Raw genomic sequence first — 27361 nt, forward strand, 5'->3', positions numbered from 1 at the left:
GATCTTTTCAATATTGAACAATGAATTTTATGTAAACAATAATATATAAGGGAGAGAAAATTGTGTGTGAATGTGGAAGTGTGTGAAAAACAATGACAATATAAATACATTACTAAAAATACACGAGATCGACGGAAGTATTTATGTTTTCATTGTTTTGTTGGAGTTTTCTTTTGTTTTTTTATTTTGTTTAAGGCTGGACAAGGGTTTTGAGCCCAAAACAATCCGTGTTTGTTTTTTTTGGGGAGGTGTTACATTTATTTTTGTTTAATACTTTTTGAACGTAGAAAAGCTTAACAAGTAATTGGAGTAGATTGCAATAACGAAATTCAACAGGATTTGTCTTGATAAATGTCATGTTATTTCATTGGGTTGTCAGTCTTAATCAAATTATTTTTTGAAACTGATCTACGAGTAAAATGATGCAAGAAAAGAGATGTATATGTTTGACTAAGGCAGGGAAGAAGGAATCAATATGAAATATAAGGTAACAAAACCTTCTTTTTATAGGTGATAATTGCCATTTCCTGTTTTACGTTCTTCTGTTGATAAAATAGGTTTGTACATTGAAACAGCTCGTGAAGGAACTAGATACGAGAGTTCGATTTTGAGAGTATACAAAATTTATTTCTGTCTGGACTGCTCAGTTAGCAGTAAATTGATCAAATTTCATTCTAGAGTCCATAGTCATCAGGATATCATGTCGCCTATGCCTATACCGACGTGCACATATTTGTAGGTCTGATAACCCAATTCCTTATGGGCTTATTGTTGTAATGGAAATATGTTTTAAAAATGACGCAAAATATTGTCCATGACAATAATATTAAACTAGGCCCATAAGTCGGTCCGGATGTCGGACCTGCCTATATGTATAAGTCGGCCTATACTCATGCCATCCTTGATTCTTTATCTGTTTAACAAGCAGCATCAATAGTTGTTTGTTACCTTACTGTGAGAAAGAAAGACAGTTGCAAAATCAATGAGACGCCGAATCAAAGCAGGTCCGTTTGTGTGTTGAATGAGTGTTTTAATAACTATTAGGTACCAACATATATCTATTTCGTCAGAAAACTTGGCGATACAGAATCCAACCAAAGGACCGAAAGAAATTATTACTTTTGCAATCTCCACCACGTCCACCGTCACCACAGCTTAAGCACTACTACTACCATCACCAATTCCAGTAACACAACTACTAATATTACAACAACTCCTCCTCCCCTCCTCCTCCTCCTTCTCCTCCTCCTCCTCCTCCTCCTCCTCCTCCTCCTCCTACTACTACTACTACTACTACTACTACTACTACTACTACTACTACTACTACTACTACTACTACAACTACTACTACTACTACTACTACCACGACTACCACTATTATTAATTATTATTATTATTATTATTATTATTATTATTATTATTATTATTATTATTATTATTATTATTATTATTATTATTATCATTATTATTATTATTATTATTATTATTATTATTATTATTATTATTATTATCATTATTATTATTGTTTCAGAGAGAGAGAGAGAGAGAGAAAGATAGATAGAGAGAGAGAGAGAGAGAGAGAGAGAGAGAGAGAGAGAGAGATGATTTTCACTTAAGTCCACTTAACCCCGGGAACAAGTAGAATGCGTATAAAATTTCGATTTAAGAAAAATCACATAACTTTTCTTCATTTCTGAACAAAGCAGTTTAAGTGAAGGAATAGATATCTATCTATTTTATTTCTTGCATTTTGAAATCCAGTTCTGATTCAGTGTCTTGTTTGTTTAATTTTTCCTTATAATTTTATGCCCCCTCCCTCCCCCTCCCCGATTTAATTGTTTGAACAACAAAGGTAATTCCTGTCAATGCATATTAAAAAGATCATTGGCATCACTGGTTATGTACGTAATTCTTCAAGGAATGCTGAATCGTCATCATTTGTAGCCGCGGGAAAGGCATATTTATTTATGAATTTGGTAAATATGGACAGTTTTTATAGAAAATTCTCATCTTTTCACCATGCTTGTATTGCATTTAGACAGAATTCATTTATTCCAAACAGCAGGTCATAAGGAATCAAATTTCTATTTCATACAAGATGGGTGGCCTGCGATGCGTTGTTTTATGTTTTGTTGCAGAGTTCTTGCAATTTTCACTGCTGTCTTATCTAGCTATTGATGCTGTGTGCTTGGCTAAGAAACTCACAACATTGCCATCCGGAAATACAACGTACCAATACACAAAACTGTGTGTAACCTTGAACGTTTATAGTCTGGTTAATACAGTTTGGTGATCATTACTAAAAAATGACTTTGTACAAAAAACATACAATGCATTTCCTTTAAATAGTAAATTTTAAAACGGTGAGACCAGAAATTTTGTTACAGCACAATATTGTCATTCATCACGTTTGAATAGAAAGACACTGTTGTTCTTCAATGTGCTAACGATAAAAACATTTAAAAAGAAATCTAGATCTATACTTGCAAGAAACGAATAGAATATATGCATCATTTTATTGACTCGCGTTGGATTATTTTCTCTTACTGATTGCGCTTCTCAATGACAACTACTGTAGATGTAATTGATTCTTGCAAAGTGCCAGGGTTTTGTGAAGAGGAGGGTCATTTTAACCGATCAACATTTTAAGAACGAGTTTTCTGGCAAGAATATTTTAAATACGTGTTTTTTTATAAAGAATGCAGCATAATAGTAAATGCTGCCAACTAAAGAAATTATTACCCATTGCACGAATCAGTATTCTGCCCTGCTATGTAAAAACACATAATTAGAAATTTGGCCAGAAAACTCGTCCTTCAAATATCGATCGATTTAAATGACCCTCGTCTTAGCAAAAACTTTCAGACATGGGACTTCGCGATCGATATTTGAAGGACGAGTTTTCTGGCCAAATTTCTAAATACGTGCTTTTCAAGTGTACGGTAGTATTATGTCGGGATGAACTTCAAACCAAAAATTTACTTTTTATATTCAAATAATGAAATTTTATTGGAATTTATAAACCTCATTTAGAAGAATGAATGTAATTGATCCAACTTCCTGTGTCTCAAATTTTTGTATTTCTAACTGCATTCACCCTACATTCAGTTTTGAAATTCCGCATCACCCAGTCATAATTTAAGTTATCGTTTTCGTAAAATACTCACACCATCCGCCAGCTGGATGTGACGTACCAATACACAAAACTATGTGTAACCTTGAACGTTTATAGTATGGTTAATACCGTTTGGTGATCATTACTCATAAACGGGGATGGCAAAAAGCAATAACAAAGACCTGAGTGACGTCAACTTTGTTCTATCTATAGTCTGATTAACTCTCTCCCTACCAGCTATTTTCAGAATTATTTTACCCGAAACTTCATACTCACTCAACACAAAAATATATTTTTTTTTCAGACAGAAGAGTAACGAGTATATTCTATGTTTTGTTCAGAAAAATTAACTCTGCAACACAGTGTGGGGTTTTTATGGCTATAGCTAAAACAAAATGAAATCAGGATAAGAAAATTGCTGGCTGCATCGTAACGAATGTGACGATTTTCCTATGGGTGGTAAGAAGAGGGTTAATGCAGTTTATTGAGAACTAATCACAAAATTGGCTGGTTAAAAACAATAACAAAGACCCAAGTGACGTCGTTTTATCTATAGTTGGATCGACACAATTTAGTGAGAACTAATCACTAACATGAATGTCTAAAATTAATAACAAAGGGGTTGAGTGGCGTCAATTTCGTTCCATCTATAGATAGTATGCGCTCAAAGAAGCTCATAACATTGCCATCAGGAAGTATAACGGACCAACACACAAAACTGTGTGTATCCATGAACGTTTATAGTCAGGCTAATACAGTTCAGTGAGCATTACTCATAAACGCGGATGGCAAAAAACAATAACAAAGACCTGAGTGACGTCATCTTCGAACTATCTATAGAGATTAGAGGCGGTGGGTTACCTACAACAATCAATGTTCAGCAAGTTCGACCTCGTCTCGTCTCGTCTCGTTCGTTGAATGGAGCCTTGTATTGCACCAGTGGAAATAATGCCAGTGTATATACCTGCAATAACAGCTGGAGTTGTTTTCATAATGCAGGTAGTGGCAGCCTACGTATAAGACGCTTTTTGTTTTTTTACAAAGAAAGTTTCTTCCCACGTCTTAGACTTAAAATCACAATCAAGAAAATAATATATGCCCTACTGCCTAAGAACTGGTATTGTGTGACGTGTTCCTGGAGCTTTTTTCTGTCGACTGGCATTAGATTTAATTAATTATTTCCTTTCTTTTATAATTTTCTGGGTTTTTTATTTTGCCTTTCTTTCACACACCCTTCTCCACTAATAGGGTTCAACAGTCGTGATGTTACTTCCCTCGTAATGACGCATAGCAACTGGTTCTAAACTATCGGAACAACGGCCATTATCTTCATCACTGTCCTTATGAAATACTTCTCCAACGAACATAAAAGTGTATCCAGAGGAGAAAAAACATTTTCAATCTGATCACGTTTTGACTTTTATACATTCTGATCACATGACACGTGAAAAAGTTCTAGCCAGCATGAAGAATAAAAGTACCGATTTTCTTTGTTTAGAACCAAGCTGCTGGTTGCTGGGCGGACGTGATATCAGACTATTGAATCCTATTTTATCGTCTTTATCCTGTACCTCATGAACATTGGTTGGCAGTATTTCTAGTATTTTTCAAGAGAAGAGAATTTTTTTTGAGTTTCTCAGATCGTTTCATTATGTCATATTGTTGGCAGAGCTGATAGTCAAGAGGACGATAATATAGTCACCAATTCGCCACTGTCTAGGTGCATAGGTTAGCAGGTCTGATAGCCGGACGCAATACGCTTCAACAGTCGTAACTTCACTTCCCTCGTAATGACGCATGGTAACTTAGTAACTGGCTCTAAACTATCGGAACAATGGCGGACGCCCTTACGATATATTTCTCCGACTAGCATAAACGTGTATCCAGAGGAAAAAAAAACCCCATTATAAACCTGATCATGTTTTGACTTTTACACATTTTGATCACAAGACATATGAAAAGTTCTAGCCAGCAGGAAGAATAGAGAGAACCGATTTTCTTTGTTTAGAACCACGATGGCCGCCGTTGCTGGGCGACGTGACATCAGACTATTGAATCCAATTGTGGGCCTGGTTTTAAATTTTTGTCATGAACAATATTTTGCGTTGATTAGAGAGTATTTCCACTACAACAATGAGCCCATAATGATTTGGGTTATCTGACCTGCAAATAAGAACACGTCTCTTATCTGTCTGTATTTTTTTTTTCAAATTATTTTTGTGTCATACTAGTTATGAAAAATCATATATTTTTCACAGGGCGGTGTAAACGATTCTAGCTTTGTACTTAATTTAAGAAATGAATTCATAGAATTGTTATTGAATTATCGACTACATCCTTACAGCAAAAAAAAAAAAAAACAAAAAAAAAACAAAAAAGAAAAAGAAAAAAAAAATAACAAAGGACGAATGAGAGATGTCTGAATGGCGTAGTTAAGGTGTTTCATTCATCGTGTTTTGTTGATAAAGGGGAAGCCCGAAACGTCTACAGTATCTGTCTTCGTTTAATAAATTGAAGTTTACAATTCAATACTTATCTTTATTGTCTTCTTTCGAGCTTCGAGCAACAACATTTTTATTAACCTTTTAATAGGACGCTTGTCTTTCGCAATGTACTTTCCACCAAATCTAAACAGATCCAATCACTGTTAGGTGGACAGAGGTGCGGGGGGGGGGGGGGGGGGGGGAGGGGCGTGTCAGACCGGTCGTGGATAGCTCATACGGAGGAGACACGATTTCCCGGCCAGGCGCATTGTCGTACCAGTAAGGTCCCGGGTTCGAGCCCTCATCGCCGCCGCGAAGTTTTTATTCTCTGTTGTCTTCTGGCATTTTCCTACTCACTTCATTTCTTGTTATTATCAACATAAGTGCCTGCTCCACTCACTTTTCTGAATCGAACTTAGTACCTTTGCGTGTGAAGCAAGTGCTCTAACAACTGACCTGGACCTCTGCTTTACAGAAATGCTATCATAATTTATGTTATCATGTTTGATTAAAACATTTACTGACATAGTGACACGGATGATAGGAGATCATTTTATGTCAATTTCAGTTGTAAATTATCAATAACATTGGCAAATATATATATATATATATATATATATATATATATATATATATATATATATATATATATATATATATATATATCATGAGTAACCAACCATTCAATTTGTTTATGTCAATCAAATTAACTTGTTCCGGAAATTTGAGCGCCAAAGCGATAACTCTTTGTAACGTCGTTATTGAAATATCAAATTAGATTTCGTCCAGCCACATGGCATCAATTTAGAAATATTTTGTATCTGTGCATAACACAGTAGCGGTTTTGATAAAAATTGATTTAATATTTGGAGTTTTCTTTCAAAAGACACCAAACTAAACTTTTTGCAAAATATCTTTCTTTGTAGTCTGTCAGAGCCATTAGGGCCCATAGAGCCGGAGTTTATCCCGGGTTCTATAGCGTGAAAAGGACAAGAGCTTGATACAACTTGGATAGGACGCTAGGCTATCCCAAAGTACTTTCCGCCAAATATGACAGACCCAGCTACCCAATCAGTGCTTGGTGGACAAGGAGAGAGAGAGAGAGAGTGAGAGAGAGAGAGAAAGAGAGAGAGAGAGAGAGAGAGAGAGAGAGAGAGAGAGAGAGAGAGATTGGGAGGGGGGCAGACTGCACCCTGGGATCGATATTGGTCCCTTTGGTTGAAAGACCAGTGCTCTACCAACTGAGCTATCGGGGGTGGGGGGGGGGGGGGCTGGTATATCGAAACTGAACCAAATTGTTAGATGTAACTCTCTCCATATACTGTACATTGAATTATCAATGCCTTAATCTTGACAAATTGTATATTTACGGTCTTTTAAATATAAAACGCCAATGTTGTTTACAAATTGAAGGGAGTTAATTGATAGCCTATTAATCTATGTTTCCATTTTCTAATATTATCAGACAGATCATGAAAGAGAGATTTAAATGCATCCAGGTATTACAGATTAAAATAATATAACAAGTTGTTTGTAAAAATAATTTAGTTGATAGTTTATCACTCGATGTAGTTGTTTATAAATTTAGAAGTGATCAAAACACGATTTTAGCGCAATTGATAATTGGGCCTTCCTATTTATAAGTGCCCCTTTTTAATGACGAACAGGTAAAATCATCTATCTATTATATTTCGTGAATTAATCAATTAAGATAATGTCGAGTGATGATATAAAAAAATGAAAAACATTGTTTTTGTTTATTCATCTTAACAACGCCACTACCACATTATCTCATTCGTCTGTAGTGATTAATTCATCCTGTTTTGTTGATAAAGTGGAAACCGCTAACGTCCATTTTATCTTTTTTTCGTATATGGAATTGAAGCTTACATCAAATTTCACATTGTTATTCAAGGAAAGAATACACGACTCAGATCATGGTGATAGAAAGCAACTCAAGTTATGGATGAAGAATTTCTCGGCCATGGGCGGCCAAGTTTCCCTGCTCCACTTTATGGAAATTCACCCGGCTATGTGGTCTTGTGGTATGACACTCGCTTTCGGATCGGAGGGTCAGCGCATAGTTGAGTCCTTGGAAAAGGCTCTTTACTCACATTCTCTCACCTTACTCAGGTGTAAAATGACTACCTGGCCGTTAACAACATTGTCACTGTCCGAAAAAAAATAATAAAATTATCGCCTAACAGGCGTCATGTCACGTCTTACATGTTAAGTGTTGCTGTTGGTCAGGGACCCCTTGTAAAGCGCTTTGGGCAAGTTTAGTGGATATTGTACTATATAAAAGCTAACGCGTGTGTTAAAGACTTTAGGTTCAGCCGTTCAGTGGTTCCAAATCCACAATGAAAGCAACTTAAACGCAACGCCTTTAAAACAGATTGACCTAACTGAAAACAAACATGCGATCAAAACACGCGACATGTTCGACAGAATTCAATAAATGGGAGATGGGACAAGGTGGCTCAGCTGTACGGACTTTGCTTCGTACCCAAAAGGTACCGAGTTCGATCACCCGCCGCTGCGCTGTGTGGCCTTGAGCAAGTCATCTCACCCTAGCTCACCCACTTTTCGGCGCTGCACTACTTACTGCTGATGCCTGGGTTATTCCAGTCTTCCCTTGGACTTGACCCTAATGACAAATTTCCCCTTGGGGATGGATAAAGGGAATTTCAATTTTAATTAAAAAATTTTTTAATTTGTCACAGACAACAATTAATTATGTTTGACAACATTTTTGTTGACACCCATTTTATTCAGGTTGGAATCAAAAGCATATTAAAGTTATATATATAGATCTAATTGAATAAGTGAAAAATTATTCTTTCAAATTTTTCGCCAGATAACAAAAATCTCCGAGAAATTCGTTAGCCCAGAAGATATTTGACAATCAGATTGGATTTTGATCCCCTGTTGCGGAGGCTCATCAGTCAAGGATGGTTGCTCATGTATTTTCCACATGTTTTGTTTGTCTTGCACTCTTTCATGCACACCTTAAACCGAATTTTATCTTATACCCCTACAGGCCCCTCTCCCCCCCCCCTTTCCCCATCCCCCTTCCCGACCCGATTTTAACTTGCATATTTCCGAATTCAAGATAGATCCAGATAGTTCAAAATCCATTCATAATTTCAAGAATTTAGATTACAACTCCACCAGCAGATACGTCTCGTAACCAACTGATTTTCTCTCACCTCTACGCAAACTTTTGCGTAAAATGAAGTTATCTTCACAGGGCACCAGATTATACGACCGCTAATCCATTTCTTTTTCTCTCAAAATATGCAGTCAAGGTGTGTCATTAGCAACTTATCTATTTTTGAATTAGCTACACATTAGCTTGTTTTGATATTTGAATAAGTAAAAAATGATTTCATAATTCATGCCACTTGTATTCAGAGGGAAGCTATCCATTTTAAAAGGAAATAGTCGTACCTGACTCCCTGAGGTTATGTGTACTCTAACAAATTTGTTCTATTTTCAATGAGGGTGAACTCGAGAGAGTTTTAAAATAGTTAAAGAACCGAACCAATGTGTATGAAAAGTGCCAGACAAAGCAAGAAAGAAAAAATACAAGAGTAAAAAAAAACATCCTAAAAAATCAGTCAACCTCGACTGGGTATCGAACCTCAGACCTTCTGATTACCGGTCAGACGTGCTACCATTACTTGGTAATAAGAAGGTCTGAGGTTCGATCCCCAGTCGAGGATGACTGATTTTTAGGGATGTTTTTTTTTTCTTTCTTGCTTTGTCTGGCAACTTTCATACACTCTTGTTCAGTTCTTTATCTTACACCTGTGCCTGCTCCTTAATTTCTTAATTTAATAGAAATATAGCATTTCTATAGCGAAATATCCACTAAACGTGCCCAAAACGCTTTACGAGGGATCCCCAGCCAACAGCAAAACTTAACATGTAGGACGAGACATGACGCCAATTAGGCGATATCACAATCTTTGCCGACAGAGCCAACGCTGTTAACTGCTAACGGCCAGGTACTCATTTTACACATGAGTACAGCGAGAGAATGCGAGTAAAAAGCATTTTACAAGGACTCAACTATGCGTCGAGCGAGGCTCGAACCCCAGGATCTTCCGATCCAAAAGCGAGTGTCATACCACAAGACCACGACATAGCCTTTAGAGTTGAATCGCAGTTCAGACGCTAAATTTTAAAACTAGGTCACGGAGCTTGGGGCCTCTTACGTGGTCTATCATCTTGTAACAAAAGCAAGCGATGTTTGGCCGTGTTCAGTGACCAAATGGGTGACTTAACTCTGCCTGGCATTGTGGTCGTGGGTAAAACACTTTACACGTATTACCCCGCTCGACTTAGTTATAATGAGAACCTGCCTAGAGGTAGTAACGAATATTTTAGGATTGTTAATGCAAATCGGGTGTTTGTATTGTATAGAATCCAAATTTGTTCCTGCGGGCGTAATAAATGAAGCATTATGAAGCGTATTGAGCATGGTGAGTCCGTGAAATTGTTCTATATATAGTATGTGCTTGGCTAAGAAGCTCATAACATTGCCATCCTGAAGTATAACGGACCAACACACAAAACTGTGTGTATCCATGAACGTTTATAGTCGGGTTAATACAGTTCAGTGAGCATTACTCATAAACGCGAATGGCAAAAAAAAAAAAAAAAAAAACAATAACAAAGACCTGAGTGACGTCATCTTCGAACTATCTATATATAGTATTGTTCAGTATTGTTTTATTTTGAAATTGCTTCCGATATTATTGACGGTGTGGGACAAGCTTGCAACACGATCGAGCGACTTTGAATTGTGGCCGGCGAGTCTATTGGGCAACCATAATTATTCCGGAATGGTGTCCTCGGGTGAGGCGTAATAAACGCTAAACACATAATTCCACTCGACTTAGGTGAGAATGAGTACCTCGCTGGTAGATCGCAGTTTCGACTGTTTGGAATGTAAGCATTTTTTCATATGGTGTGTTGGATACAACTACAGGATTGCGTAGCACACTTAAAATGGCGAAACGAGAAAATGTAGACAGTTCTATATATATATATATATATATATATATATATATATATATATATATATATTCCACGTATACTACACGGGGAGTCCCGTTAGTTCAGTTGGTAGAGCACTCACTTTCCATACAAATGGACCGAAATCGATCCCGGATACAGTCGAACTTTTTTATAGCCCATCCCCCCTCCCCGCCTGCCCAACCAACAGAGATTGGGTAGCTGGGTCTGCTAAATCTGGCGGGAAGTACTTTGCGATAGATTAACGTCCTGTCCAAAAGGTAGCAAGTACTTGGTATTGTCCCATTCACGCTGTAGACTGGGATAAACTTCGGCTCCACGGACCTAATGGCTTTGAACAACTATTACCACTTTCATAAAGAATATTAGGTGAGCATGATATCAATAATAGAATGGTTGTATTCCTTAATTTATGATTTCGCCATTCTCAATGCGCATTCTTTATATATCTTTATCTTTATTTATTCCTCCCAGCAGAACGATCAAACCCTACTAAGTTAAGCTCAGAAAGAAAGAGTTAACACTCTCTTTCAATTGATTGAACATTTTGGAATCACTAGGGAAAAGTTTAACTTTTAAAACACTAAGAGTGTTAGTCTTATGGCTCAAAGAAACAAATATTTAAGACGCTTTTTGATATTAAGCGATTCACATCCCAATCCAGTTATTGTCTCCCATGAGATCTCTTATTTCTTCTTCTTCTTCTTCTTCTTCTTCTTCTTCTTCTTCTTCTTCTTCTTCTTCTTCTTCTTCTTCTTCTCCTTCTTCTTCTTTCTTCTTTTTCTTCTTCTTCTTCTTCTTCTTCTTCTCTTCTTCTTCTTTCTTCTTCTTCTTCTTCTCTTTCTTCTTCTTCTTCTTCTTCTTCTTTCTTCTTCTTCTTCTCTTCTTCTTCTTCTTCTTCTTCTTCTTCTTCTTCTTCTTCTTCTTCTTCTTCTTCTTCTTCTTCTTCTTCTTCTTCTTCTTTCTTCTTCCTTTTCTTCTTCTTCTTCTTTCTTCTTCTTCTTCTTCTTCTTCTTCTTCTTCTTCTTCTTCTTCTTCTTTCTTCTTCTTCTCTTTTCTTCTTCTTCTTCTTCTCTTCTTTTCTTCTTTCTTCTTCTTCTCTTTCTTCTTCTTCTTCCTTCTCTTCTTCTTCTCCCTTCTTCTTCTCTTCTTCTTCTTCTTCTTTCTTCTTCCTTCTTCTTCTTCTTCTTCTTCTCTTCTTCTTTCTTTTTCTTCTTCTCTTCTTCTTCTTCTTCTTCTTCTTTCTTCTTCTTCTTCTTCTTCTTCTTTTCTTCTTCTTCTTCTTCTTTCTTCTTCTTCTTCTTTCTTCTTCTTCTTCTTCTTCTTCTCTTCTTCTTCTTCTTCTTCTTCTTCTCTTCTTCTTCTTCTTCTTCTTCTTCTTTCCTTCTTCTTCTTCTTCTTTTCTTCTTCCTCTTTCTTCTTCTTCTTTTCTTCTTCTTTTCTTCTTCTTCTTCTTTTCTTCTTCTTCTTCTTCTTCTTCTTCTTTCTTCTTCTTCTTCTTCTTCTTCTTCTTCTTCTTCTTCTTCTTCTTCTTCTTCTTCTTCTTCTTCTTCCTCCGAACCTCCCTTCCTTATACATACCGTCTTCTCCTAGTCCTCCTCCGCATCATCCTGTATCCAATCCTCCCCCCCCCCCCCCCCCCCCTCCTTCTTTTGATATTGATTACTACTGATGAAAGCAATGTCAAAATGGCTACACTCAATTCCCTGTATTATCATCATTCTGATACAGTTCGTTTTGGCTGTTGTAGACTTCATGTATTAAAATAGTTCCACAACAAAGATAACATCATTGAAGTAAAACTTATCATAACATCACAGAGGTGTTCCTGGTTCGTATTGGAGATTTATCTATTACTTCGCTTTTGAAAATAAAGAAAGTTTGTTATTTTTACCATGAGAATTGGTTTCCATGTCATGGGTTTGTTTTTATGTCAAAAAGCAATATATGCTAATTTAAATATTTTGAAGAAGGTTGTATGTTGTTGCTGTGGTTCAATCGCAAAAATAGTCACCAGAGCCATTTTAACCAGATTTTATCTAGGGTTCCTAGACCGAAGGGCTAGAGCTCAGGTGGTCGCTGGTTCGGATAAGTAAGTAAGCAATCTAGGGTTCCATACGGACATCATACAATTGTCGAAGGCTTGTTTTCCAAAACTCGTGAAGTCTATTTTTCTATTTTTTGAGATTTTTCCTCCATGAAACAAATTGTAACGTAAAAGTTATTTTAAGAATCACGTGGCAGACAAATTTCCCATGATGTGTGTGAATTTGAAGTTTAAATATAATAAAATAATAGACCGAATGAGACATTTTAGGGGAAATAATGATAATATCTTAATATGGGGGAAAACGGCGTGAGGGAGTTTTGGAAAACCACTCTTCTAATTGCTTGCTACACCTTTGATAGAACGCGTCTATGTACCGTATATAGAATGATTTATTTTCCGTTAGAACACATAAATAAAACCAGTTCCCTTATTATTGGATTGACATCGATTTCAGGAATGAAACCCAAATTCTACCTGGATTCAGAACTCTGGAATTATGAGCTATCCAGACGTGAGCAAAATCTACTTTAACTTGAACTTTTTATATAGCGCAATATCCACTAAACGTGCTCAAAGCGCTTTACAAAGGGTCCCCGACCAACAGCAAAACGTAACATGTGGAACGAGACATGACGCCTGTTAGGCGATAATACATTTTTTTCCCGACAGATACAACACTGTTAACGGCCAGGTACTCATTTTACACCTGAGTACGGTGAGCGAAAGTGAATAAAGAGCCTTTTCCAAGGACTCAACTATGCGCCGAGCCAGGCTCGAACCCAGGACCTTCTGATCCGAAAGCGAGTGTCATACCACAAGACCACATAGTCGCTCTTAGCTGGACTTCAACCTGTACACTATTTAAAAATCTGTTCTGAAACAGCGCAATTCTCATTAACAATGAAGTTTTTAAAAAAGTACAATTTAACCAAATCAATCACGGGCTTAAATTTAGTCCCAAACTAAAGCATAAATTATTTTCAATTACAAAAATGATAAATAACCTCATATATAATTTGTGTTCGATTAGCAGCTTTGTCCACATAAATAGACGTGCGTCAAAAGAAATACAGGTTAAATGTTATTTAACAAATCGCTAAATTTTCATCGCTAAATCTATACAGAATGTTTAAAGGAAAATATCTACTTTATTTAAAATAGATAAACATATCTAAAAACGTCTCTGTCGTACTCTGGAAAAAAACATATTTTAAAATTTCGCCAGAAAACTCGTCCTTCAAATATCGATCAAAAAAATGACCCTCGTCTTGGAATAAAAAGTCCCAGGTTTGAGAGGGTTTTTTTTTCTACGATGAGGGTCATTTAAATCGATCGAGATTTGAAGGACGAGTTTTCTGACCAAATTTTAAAGTATATGTATTCCAGAGTAAGGCAGAATCTGAATAGAGAATTTCAACGTTTCATTTTGCCTCAAAATGCTTCTTATCTTCCCTTAGATTGTTATTGGAGACTGCTGTTTAAAATTTCTTACAATAAATAAGTGTTAGTACTCTTACAATTTTAGTCATTGCTAATAAATCCGATACTCATCCACATCCGAGTCGAGTGAAGCCATGGTTACAACGCCGTGACACAGTTTTCCTACCCATGCGGCCACTAACCACACCTAACATCACATGATGTTTCTTCAAGATATGAAGTGAGTAGAAAAGTGCCAGAAGACAATAGAGAATAAAATTTTTTTCGCGGCGATGGTGGGGTTTGAACCTGCGACCTTATTGGTACGACAACTCCGCCTGGCAGGAGAGAGCGTGGCTCTACCGTGTGAGCTATCCACGAACACAAAAATATTCGTTTCAAACCCAAGTCATTTCTAGATCCCTCTCTCACCCACTTCTTGAGACCGCCGATTCGTTCGCACACCACCATCGAAAAGTAATTTTGACCAGCAGTTAAGCTTAATAGCCAATATTCTCAACACAAACATATAACATAGAAACGATTGAGACATTGAGTATGCTCCGGTGTATGGGGTGAATTTTTAATTCAGAAAAGTGAGTGGAGCAGGCACTTATGTTGGTAACAACAAGATATGAAGTGAGTAGAAAAGTGCCAGAAGACAATAGAGAATAAAAATTTTTTCGCGGCGGTGGTGGGGTTTGAACCTGCGACCTTATTGGTACGACTCCTCCGCCTGGCAGGAGAGAGCGTGGCTCTACCGTGTGAGCTATCCACGAACACAAAAATATTCGTTTCAAACCCAAGTCATTTCTAGATCCCTCTCTCACCCACTTCTTGAGACCGCCGATTCGTTCGAACACCACCATCGCGAAGTAATTTTGACCAGCAGTTAAGCTTAATAGCCAATATTCTCAACCCAAACATATAACATAGAAACGATTGAGACATTGAGTATGCTCCGGTGTATGGGGTGAATTTTTAATTCAGAAAAGTGAGTGGAGCAGGCACTTATGTTGGTAACAACAAGATATGAAGTGAGTAGAAAAGTGCCAGAAGACAATAGAGAATAATAATTTTTTCTTTGTTTCTTACAAGATGAGTAGGAAAAGGGGATTTCTTTTATACGAAACCCGCCGAAACCCGACAAAGTTATGGGAAGTAGGCAGCAGTGGGGAGTACACATGGGACTCAGGAAAGTGTACACTATTGGGGAGTAAACCTGGGACTATGGTTTTTGGCGGGTTTCGACGGGTTCCGGCGAGTTTTGGCGGGTTTCAGCGGGTTTCGTAAAAAAAAAAAGAAACACCGGTAGGGAAGCAATTTAAAAATAAAATTAGTTTCTCGCCTCATTTTCACTGGAATACTGACAATTATTGTATTCTGCTCGCTTTCATTCGTGGCAGCCAAAACAAATACATGGTTTCCGTAAGCTCTTATAATATCCATAGCGTCAGACATACAACTCCTGTCTGGCCAATACACGTGAAGCAAAAATATCACGTGACAAATCGTCTCTGAGTGGTATTAACTTGTTAATTGCCTTACTCTAGAAAGACACGTATTTAAAAATTTGGCCAGAAAACTCGTCCTTCAAATATCGATCGATTTGAATTACCCCCATCTTGGCAAAAACTCTCAAACCTGGGACCTCGCGAGGTCCCAGGTTTGAATTTTTTTGCTAAGATGAGGGTAATTTAAATCGATCGATAATTGAAGGTTGAGTTTTCTGGCCAAATTTTAAATTACGCTTGTTTCTGAGGTACAGCAGTTAACTGGTTAAGGAGGAATGAACCTCGTGTGAAAAAAGTGGTTTTACTTTAAAAAACAAATCCCGAGATACGTGAGATTTTAGTTCTTGTCGCGTTCAGAAATCAATAAAACATACTCTGTACTTAACCCCCTCCATATCAACTACAGAAAAATCGTCACTTTCGTTACGATTCAAGGCACAATTTTCTTTTTCAGATTCATTTTGTAAATCACAAAATTTGGAGAAAATTATTTGTTCTAGCCATAAGAACTTTATGCTGTTTTGTAAAGCTTGTTTTTCTGCACAAATTTAAGTATAGTAGACAGTCTAAATTCTTGTTGCTTCTGAGTTAAAGTGTAAAGAAATTAATTTTTGTGTTGAATAGCTATGACATTTTGGAAAAATCCTGAAATTGTTCGGTAAGGAGAGAGTTAAATTTTAAAAAAAATATTTTGACAAAAAATTTTAATTTAGAATACCTAAATCGTCCCCATATAATGCGGGTTTTAAGGTGAAGTTTATATTTTAAAAAGTATTAATGACTTATGTTTATTTGAAATTTTGTTCTGAATTAGAATTGCTGCAGTTAAATTTGAATGTTCATTGCCGAAATTTAAAGAATTCAATGACACGATGTCCCACCGCAATCATGGGTTTGGTTAAACATTGTTATACAGAACAATATTTTGCGTTGGTCTGAAGGTATTTCCATTACATAATGAGCCCATAATAGGCTGGGTTACTAGGCCTAAAAATAAGTACACGTCGGTAAGAAGCAATCATTACTATTCTTTTAACCCTCTCATTACAAACTACAGGAAAATCGTCACATTTGTTACGATACAATGACCATTTTTCTTAATCAGATTTGTTTTGCACTTCACAAAAATGTTTGAAAAATCGTTTTTAATCAATTTTGTTAAACTACACAAAAATATCTAGATAGTAATGTACGTATTTCTCATGAGTTTGAATGTCAAAAGTCAAGTTCTGTGTTGGTTAGGTATAGCATTTCTGGAAAAATCATGAAAATGGTCGGTAAGGAGAGAGTTAACACTACGGAAATCTCGGCTCCATAAGGCCACATAGGTCTAAATGTCTACCATGATGAAACACTCTTCTCAAAGCTGACTTCGATATTTATATTTTAAAAAACGTTGGGATTTCGTTGAGAAAAGATGAAATTTCATTAACACTCAATGTAAAAGTCAATGAGAGAGGTAATCAACGCATGTAACACGAGCTTTTAAAACCTTGAAATGAAGCAGTTCAACCAAAGGCAACGGGTGCTAACCTTCATTCTGTTCTACGTGTTATAGTTTGCTCCCAAAATAGTTTGTTTATACTTAATAATACACTGTTAAGACTTTCCATAAAGAGCCTTTGAACTTTGATCCAAATTTTGTTATAACAGTTTCGAACACATTGTTTACAACATAGCACAACACAAAGGGTTTTCACTCCCTTTGTGTATTGTCAGGTAACTTTTTCAAAACCATTCTTTCTAATTTAAGAAATCAGCACGTTAATCCTTTCGCTGCTAATTTGATTTTTTTTTCAAATTATATTGTCTTCCATTATCCATCTGGTTATGGCCGCGGACCTCTCCCTTCTCACCAAGGGAGCCGTAGCTGAAATGCGCTTAGGGGTTTCTATGAAGACCAAGTCACATCCCTGTTCAGAAAAGTGAGTGGAGCAGGCACTTATGTTGATAATGACAAGAAATGAGGTGAGTAGGAAAGTCCAGAAGACAACAGAGAATAAAAGCTTCACAACAGAAAGTCCCTCCTTTCATTTTCGCAACAGGGCTTGGCCAACCACCACCAGTCGGGTTATAAAGTAAACAAGCAAACAAACAGAAATAAACACATTTTAATAAACAACGGACGAATAAACAAAAAGGAGTTGGAAAACTCACCGCTTGCAAGACTTTTAGAACTACATCTCTATTCTGAGTGTGAAGGATGAATTTCTCTTTCTCGGATTGTCTGAGGGCGACCAGACTCCTGTGAAGGTCTGTCTCGTGGTGAGAAGAATTTTCTCTGATGAATTTGGATAGGCGGATGGGCCAAACATTAATCCTTTGTTGATTTAGACTCAGCATGGGTGAGAAGTCATCGTCTGAGAGAAAGGCTACGTCAGTCCAGCCTAAACGCTTCACCATCTCTGCAATACCACCAGCCATTGTACTGTACGAAATAATAGGTATTTCTGTTTAGCGCCCTGTATAGATATTTTAAGTCTCTTTTTCAGGTCACAACATTTTTTTTTTGGTAGATCATACCTACGTCCAGGGTTCGAGTCCCGCTCTGAGCAGCGCACAGTCGAGTCTTTAGAAAAAAAGGCTTTATTCATATTCTCTAACTATACTCAAGTGTAAATGAATACACATCGTTGTTTCTTTCGAAAAAAATATATGACCTAACAGAGACCAACTGTAAAGCGCTCTGAGAACGTTTAATGTATTTTGAGTATATAAAGCTCAAGTTTTAAAAAAATTTATAACATTCTACTGTTTAAATGTTAAATCCGTTTATGTGCTTGAATAAATTGATTTATTCTTCACAAAGATTTAAGATTTAATTTTTTTTGGCTCACTAATATGGTAAATTTATGGCAATCATGTACGCTCAAGAATATTTGTCAACCGGTCTTTGCGGGGTACATCGCGTCCGCTTAGCGTTACTGAAAATAGTTTTTTTTTTAAAGAGCCACAGCCATCTTCACAACATGCCTATACGCCGAGTAAGCTTGCTTTTCAGTTTGTGAGCATTAATCACTAGAATTTGACGCCTTGATTCATAGAATAACATTGGTGCTTTGTATGGCGCTGCATATTTTAAAATCATCTGTGCCAAAAATAGTGAGCAATGGTAGGATTCTTGGAGGGCTGACTATTTCGACTGGTCAACATGTATTCAATACAAACTATTGGTAGATCACATCCTTCTCTTCTACAATAGATGAATGTAGACAGACCTTTCTTAAAACGTATATTACCACGCACTGGAGCGCAATACTGGAATGGCGAATGCCAGGGCCGAAGTTCTCAGGAACGCCTGATCGGCATTCCAAGTTGTTCTCACCAGCTTCCTCAAAAGACTACTGAGTTTCTCTTTCTTCCGGGCAACACATTCGAGATGGACCCGATTGGTAAGGCTGCGATCCAGCGTGACCCCCAGGTACTTCGGCCAAGGCTCATTTGGGAGAAGGATAAGGACATTCAGTTTCAGGGTGTGCCAGCCGCTGCATAGATGGAATGCTGCAGCCGCTGATTTTGACGTGTTCATCTTCAGGTAACACTTGTCAAAGTAGGGTTTGAGTTTGGTAACATTCTCACTGAGCACGCTTTCGAAACGGGTCCACACCTTACCTTGAGTACTTGAGTAACGAGTACCCAATCGTCCACGTATCCCAGCCTCATGGGGGAAGCGTGCGGCATGTCGCTAATATAGACATTAAAAACAACATTGTTGTCAGAACAGATCCACGAGGGACTCCATTCCTAATTATGCTCGTGGTGTCTCCTAGAGGGAATTGGAATTGTCTTCCCCAAGGATTGAAGAGAACAGCTTCAAGGTCTTTTTGTACTAGTTTCAGCAATAGCCCTTCGCACCAGACGGTATACTAGACCTTCGATAGGCGAAATGAAAATATCAAAACATTATATATTCACAAAGCTACTCGACCCAGTGGACTCCCTATCCTGATTTGACTGTCAAACTTCAAAGCTGCACAAAGACGAATTGCAGGTCCCCCTTATAGACGACTCAAATGTTAACACAGAGACAAAACAGGACTTAAATATACCAAACGATTCTTCATTGCTAACCTGGGTTCAGGAAATATGGAGACGACCCGAGAAGAGTCCATCAAATCGGCGTTCTGTCCAGCCGGTGACGTAAGCAGATGACTCTGTTGAGTGATGACGTAATTGGTGGAAGCAAAAACTTGGATGAAGGGCCCCACCGCTATTGCCATTGAACGGTCTTGGAATGTCTTTCTTGCTGAAAATATAATTTTTAGAAAATAAAATATATATTAACTGGTTGACTACCGTGCTCCAGAAAGACGCGTATTACAAGAGTTGGTCAGAAAACTCTTCATACAAATATCGATCGATTTAAATGACCCCTATCTTGGCAAAAACTCTAAAACCTGGGACCTCCCGCGAAATGCCCCGGTTACAATCTGTGTTAGAGATCAATCGAATGCACAACAATGGACGAATGACGAATACCACAACACTCTAACTTTAAGTCGCTTTTCGTTTGTATTACGGTAAATCCTTTCTTATCAGTGATAATTGATTAAATGTGTTCTTAAAATCTGAGCTACACATAGTTGAATCCTTGGAAAAGCCCCTGTACTCTTATTTTCTCACTATACTTATGTGTAAAATGAGTACCTGGTCGTAAACATCATCGTCTCTGTCGGGAAAACTCTGTAACATTACTTAATAGGCATCATATGTCGTCCTTCATGTTAAGTTTTTACTGTTGGCTAGGGGTCCCTTGTAAAGCGCTTTGAGCACATTTAGTGAATATTACTTTATATTATTATAAACGATCATCTTACTTGCGCCGATCACACAAGGAAAAGGTGTGAGGTACCTGCTCAATTTATCGTGCGGCTATGTGGTCTATTGGTATGACACTCGCTTTCAGAAGGGAAGGTCCTGAGTTCGAGCCTCGCTCGGCGCATAGTTGAGTCCTTGAAAAAGGCTCTTTACTCACATTCTCTCACCGGACAATGAGTACCTGGCCGTTAACAGCGTTGTCTCTGTCGGAAAAAAATTGCAACATAGGAGTCATGTCCCGTTCTACATGTTACGTGTTGCTATTGGTCAGGGACCCCTTTTAAAGCGCTTTGAGCACGATCAGTGGATATTGCTCTTTATAAATTCTCAAGTTTTTTTTTATCGTGCAGTGTTGGAGGTGATTGGTTGGTCTTCTAGATTAGACTTCTATCGAGAGATACTGATCTGTTTATTGTGGTGGAACACGTGTTGTTTTATGTTTTTGGAATGAATCAAATAGATTACACCGGGTAATAATTAGTAACGAAAATATTTCTAGACAAAATAAGACTAATTATCAATGTGGAAGCAATTCTAAATCGTTTGAACTAGGTGTGTGTGTGTGTGTGTGTGTGTGTGTGTGGGTGTATGTGCGCATGTGTGTGTGTGTGTGTGTGTGTGACTTTTTGAATGAGAGAGATATCAGAGGCAGATAGATAAAGAGAAAGAAAGAAAGAAGAGAGAGAGAAAGAAAGAAAGAAAGAGAGAGAGAGAGAGAGAGAGAGAGAGAGAGAGTGCATGAGAGAGAGTGTGTGTGTGCATGAGAGAGAGTGTGTGTGCATGAGAGAGTGTGTGTGCATGAGAGATAGTGTGTGTATGAGAGGGAGTGTGTGCATGAGAGAGAGTGTGTGCATGAGAGAGAAAGATAGAGAGAGAGAGAGATAGATAGATAGATAGAGAGAGAGAGAGACAAAAGATAATATACCAAATTTTGAGGATTTATTTTACTATAACATAACATTAAAAGTTATCATTTTGTATAATATCCGGTCCGTATTCGCGACACACACACACACACACACACACACACACACATATATATATATATATATATATATATATATATATATATATAAATTGAGCAATAGACTAGGTGGATGGATAGGGAAAAGGATGATATTAAAGAACTGGGCCTGGAGGAAGATAATGTATTGAATCGAGATGCACGGAGATGTGGCATTCATTATGGCAACCCTGCAAAATGCGGGATAAACGGAAAGATGAAGTACATAGAAGAAGAAACATTGAGCAATTTGATTGTAGCAAAGTGCGCATGCCATATGTGCACTTTTGAAATGAATCATCTATCACCCACGCAGGCCATTAAAAACAGTTCAATTTCATGATAGGCAAGTCACATGTTTGAGGTAAAACTTCATAAAATCCGACACTACTGATATCCAGGTACTCTTTCATTTAGGATCGAGTATGGTAAATTGCATTAGCCAGATCACAATGCGGGAGCCACCAACAGGCTACCCATCCCGCCCATTGTTTGTCCAGCGGTAGTGGTTTTAGCGGACCATGATAAAGTACAAGAAACAGATTAAAATCAGTTTGATATGAAATATTATATTTCGGATCAGAAGGTAGTGGTTTCGAGCCTCGCTCCGCGCATAGCTGAGTCCTTTTTCACTGTACTCATGTGTAAAATGAGTACCTAGCCGTTAACGGCGTTGTCTCTGTCGGAAAAGTTTTAATATCGCTTAATAGGCATCGTGTCTCGTTCTACATGTTAAGCGTTGCTGTTGATGTAAAGCGCTTTGTGCACGTTTAGTGGATATTGCTCTATATAAATGCTGTAGTTTTTGAAATTATCATTGACGGGTTATGAAAAGTTTAGATAAAATAACAAATGAAGAACTAAGAAATCTAATGAAAATAACATCAAAATGGCTGGTGCAAAACACCAAAGATAGAATTGAAATATTAGGACATATAAAGAGATTTGATGATTTGGGTAAAACTAAACGGGAAAAGGTGGAAAGGCAAACCAAATAAAGATTAAAAGAAAAAAGAAAAAAAAAGAGATGGATTGACAAAATCAAAAATGGCTTGGGAAAACAGGACCGGACGAGAAACTTGGCCAACTTGATGATATTGAGCGATTCTGCCATGCTGACCTATGAAAATTGTAATGTCCAAGGATTTAATGTTTTCATATTATATTATTAAAACTGTTAGGCAGGGCACTGTAGAAGGACAAAGGAGAAGAGGAAGATAGAAAAAACTATGGAAGACAATATCAAAGAGTGGACAGGCCGGGATCTTACTAGCCTTCTGGAAAAGGGAAAAGGACGATATTAAAGAATTGGGCTTGGAGGAAGATGATGTATTGAACCGAGATGCACGGAGATGTGGCATTCATTATGGCAACCCTGCGAAATGCGGGATAAACTGAAAGACGAAGTAGAAGAAGAAGAAACATTTAGCGATTTGAGACCGTGACGAATGGCGTAAGGTTGTGAAATATGCAGCCGCATGTCTCCCCCCCCCCTCCCCCCCCCGACTATCAGCTGGTCATGGGAATGAGTGAGTGAGTGAGTGAGTGAGTGAGTGAGTGAGTGAGTGAGTGGGTGATATATATTAAAAAGCTTCTAAAGATTTTGGAGAAAAAAAAACCAAAACGGCTCCATTTATTACTGCCTGGTTCATCATCCTAGATCGAATTCTTGCACCTATGATTGATAGCTTATCAGATACAAAATTATTTACCAGATGATCTTTTAGAATACATGTGGTTTAAGTTTTGAAAAAACAAGAATATTATGACAGCTTCGAAAAAGAACAAAACGTTTTGGACCCAACATCCTTCCTCAGCCAATAGTGTGGCTCAGCAGTACAGTCTTTACTTTGTATCCGACAGGTACCAAGTTCGATCACGCGTCGCTGCGTTGTGTGGCCTTGAGCAAGTCACCTCGCCCTAGCTCACTTTGCGGCGCTGCACTGCAGCTGATTCCTGGGTTATTCCAATAGATAGTGTGCGCTTGGCTAAGAAGCTCACAACATTGTCATCCGGAAATAAAACGGACCAACATACAATGAAGATGACGTCACTCAAGCCTTTGTTATTGTATTTTGCCATACGCGTTTGTGAGTGATTCTCACTAATTTGTATCAACCACACTATAAAAGTTCATGGTTACACATAGTTTTGTGTGTTGGTCCGTTATACTTCCGGATGGCAATGTTATGAGCTTCTTCGCCAAGTGCATACTATCTATAGATAGTTCGAAGATGACGTCACTCAGGTCTTTGTTATTGTTTTTTGCCATCCGCGTTTACGAGTAATGCTCACTGAATTGTATTAATCCGACTATAAACGTTCATGGATACACACAGCTTTGTATGTTGGTTCGTGATACTTCCGGATGGCAATGTTATGAGCTTCTTAGCCACGCGCATCTATCTATATCGAACCTTGAACGTTTATAGTCTGGTTAATACAGTTTAGTGAGAATTACTCAAAAATATGGATGGCAAACAACAATAACAAAGGCCAGAGTGACGCCATCTTCGTTCTATCTATAGACCCCAGAGACAAATTCCCCCTATTGGATGAATAAAGGGAATTTTAAAAATCTTTTATTTATTGAAAACATTAATGCATCACTTAAGATCCAAACAGAGGGCAGAGAATCATATTATGACACATCTTTTATGCGCTCTAATTTCCGATGCGTAACCATAGATTGTATCCTCTTGAGGTGTTCAACACAATGAATACTGTTATATATAGAATGAAGTTGACGTCATAATTCTCACTAAACCGTATTAACCAGTTTTGTGTGTTGCTCCGTTGTATCCGGGTGGAAATGTTGTGAGTGTCTTAGCCAAGAGCACAGTATCTATAAAGAAAACTTTGATGAAATCAACATTTAAAAAAAAATGCTTGCTGATTTCTCCAAGTGAACAAAACTCACACATCACCAACACATGGACAGCAATAAGCTTTGTACAATACTGAATGAAAGACTGGCCCAATGTGAGTGGTCTCAAGTTGTTATTATTAAGCAGTCACTGATCAGGGGACTGAATCAGGTAGTAAAACAATACGCTTGATAAGAAAAAATTGTCCCGAGTCGCAATCGACGAAGAACATATTATTGCGTTATTTGGACATATTATAAATAGAACGAAATTGACGTCACTCAGCTCTTTGTTGTTGTTTTTAGCCATTTTTATGAGTAGTTTTCACTAAATTGTATTAATAGACAATAAACGTTTACAGTGACACATTGTTTTGTGTGTTGATACGTTATTTCTGGCTGATGTTATGAGGTTTTTAATTAAACGCAAAGTATCAATATCGAAACAATAGATAGATCGAAGTTGACGTCATTCGGGTTTTGTTATTGTTTTTTGCCATCCACGGTTATGAGTAAATCTCACTTAACTGTATTATCCAGACTATAAAACTTCATGGTTACACGGAGTTTTGTGTGTTGGTCAGTTAGACTTCCGGATTGCAATGTTGTGGGTTAATACAGTTTATTGAGAAGTACTCATAAACGTGGATGGAAAAAAAACAATAACAAAGACCTGAGTGACGTCATCTTCGTTCTATCTATACAGAGTTTCTTCGGCACCTCAAAAAATTGATGAGCATTTACCGTGATCCAAGCTCTTGATGACTGTACTACTGTTGGTGGTGTCAAAGTTAAGTTCTTCAAATGTCAGTCTACAGTAATTGTTTGACAATGCGTCGTCATCCGTCACTGAAGAGATATCCTTCTCCTTGTTGCGTGCTTTGATGTCTTCCCGAAGTAAAACGTCTGAGATGGTCCGATACAATGCCGCATCGTTATTTCCTGGCACTCCTAAAACACCTGCGAAATGGAATACATTATTTCTGGTCAATCCGTTTTTTTCTTCTTTTTGTTTTTTATGGGTTTTACGGCGATTGCGACACTTTAAGATCATATCAGCGCCAGAATAGTTTTTTTTTAGTAATGCATTTATGTTTTCATCGGGTTTTTTTTTTTGTTGTTGAGTGAAGAAAAGTTTTGAGCTCGAAACGTTCCATGTTTGATATTTTGTGATTGTTTTTTAAGCTGCTAGAAGTAATTTCTGTTTGTGAGAATCTATCATAATGTTGTGACACAATGTTGCATTATAACTTTTCACGGCTCTAGGCATATTTTTCTATCGCTGTGTTGAAAATATAAAATTAAAAGATTGATAATAGAAACCCGGTTTTCCGTGTGGCCAATTTTGGCCATACATATGACAGCCCTGATATACCGTCAGAGACCTTTCTTGGGACCCCTTGTAAAGCTCTTTAAACACGTTACGTGGATGTTACGCTATATATAAAAACTCAATCTTTTTTGGTTTTTATTTGTCTTCCGCTTTAATTGTACTGTGGCAAGTTCTCCCGGCATCTGAATCGCAATTCAGTGACGAAAGGTGGCTGCCGGTACACATGTTCTGGATCTTAGGGTTAACCCACACCAGAGTGACTCCGACGACCCGGCTCTGCCTTCCTCTGCCGTCTTCCCGATAAAGACGTCGGGCACGGACAAAATACTAAGAATAAAGAGGAGAGCCGTTAGACTTACCCATACCAAGCTCGAAAATAAAATAAAAACGGAAGAGGACGTCTGGTGCTTTGTATAGTCTAGCCGCTCTTCTCTTTATTCTTAGTATTTTGTCCATGCCCGACGTCTTTATCACGAAGACGGCAGAGGAATGCAGTGCCGGGTCGTCGGAGTCAGTCTCCACTGTGGGTTAGCCTTAGTCTGTTGGCTGCCCCCCACTGCCTACTAAGAGTACAAGGCATGATTTCAGCCCAAACTCGATTATTCATGGGCGACTTTCGCTGTTTGCTATATAGTCGTACCCAGAGGTTTCTGATGCCACTCAACAATGTCTTATCTTACGGGTATAGAAACCCGGCAACCTTTCAATAATGGCATTACAACAGTCATACCTGCTCTGAGAACAGCGTCATGTGTTGCCACAATGAATGCTGGGAAGAAAACCAAAACGGCAACAAACTGTGACATGATGGTCTTGGTAACGTCTGCCGACTTTAATTGGTGTTCGCGTGTCATACTTTGTTCTGTGGACAAAAGATGTATTTGATTATATTTTTTATATTGATGGGCGTCTTATCTTATAAAATACCAAGGGCAAAAAGTGACACGGATAAATCTTACCAAACATGAGAGAATTTGTGAATCACCTTCACAATTCTTTAACATGTTGTTGTGAACCAACAACAATGAAATTCTATAATATTTTGACGCAATCAATAATTTCATAAGATTTTTTCCTGTTATATAAAATAAGTATCAAAAAATGAAAACTGAAAGGCAACAAAAATAATTAATTAGAAAAAAAACATGGATGAAGATATTGTTGGAGGATATAAAGTATTGTTGAATAATTTTAAAGCTTAAAATGTCTAATTAGTTTGCAATGCGGAGCCAAAATATTCCAATGGAGATGAGAACTCGTTCGAAATTCCAAACGTAGGAATTCAAGAATCTTAATTTGGCACACCTTACGCTTCCAATAACTAAAACGACATGAACCATCATCACTTTGTCTTGAGACAATAGATTACCATTTATCAAAAATAGCGTCAAAACTGTGATTAATGTGTACACACCAAATACTCAATTTTGCTAATGTAAACAGCGCGTGCAAACAAAAATACACGCGTTTTGTTATGTAGCCAACACATACAAAACCCAATGCCTTTGTTCTTATTTATTGTTAAAGTGCTGTTGTATGCTCGGAAAAATACAAAATTTTCTTTGACGAATGTCGGCAAAGTCCCAGGTTTGAGTGTTTTTGTGCGGCTATGTGGTTTAAGCGGTATGACAATCGCCTTCGGATCGGAAGGTCCTGGGTTTGAGCCTCGCTCGGCGCATAGTTGAGTCTTTGGAAAAGGCTCTTTACTCACACTCTC

General features: G+C 37.7%; 1 protein-coding gene across 1 annotated transcript in view; it reads right to left on the reverse strand.

Moving 5' to 3' along the window:
- Nucleotides 1–27361, reverse strand: part of LOC144978466 (glutamate receptor ionotropic, kainate 3-like) — a 146130-nt gene that overhangs the window by 64772 nt on the left and 53997 nt on the right. Inside the window, exons 2-5 of the mRNA XM_078924580.1 lie at nucleotides 26375–26506; nucleotides 25056–25271; nucleotides 19696–19870; nucleotides 17782–18052 (exon numbers count right to left, since the gene is read on the reverse strand). Of these exons, the coding sequence (XP_078780706.1) occupies nucleotides 17782–18052; nucleotides 19696–19870; nucleotides 25056–25271; nucleotides 26375–26498 (786 nt within the window). The 5' untranslated portion in view covers nucleotides 26499–26506. The remainder of the gene's footprint in view (nucleotides 1–17781; nucleotides 18053–19695; nucleotides 19871–25055; nucleotides 25272–26374; nucleotides 26507–27361) is intronic.

This window comes from Berghia stephanieae, chromosome 8 (assembly GCF_034508935.2).
Source record: "Berghia stephanieae isolate SIO BIC M18660-M18661 chromosome 8, UCSD_Bste_1.3, whole genome shotgun sequence".
NCBI lineage: Eukaryota > Metazoa > Mollusca > Gastropoda > Nudibranchia > Aeolidiidae > Berghia > Berghia stephanieae.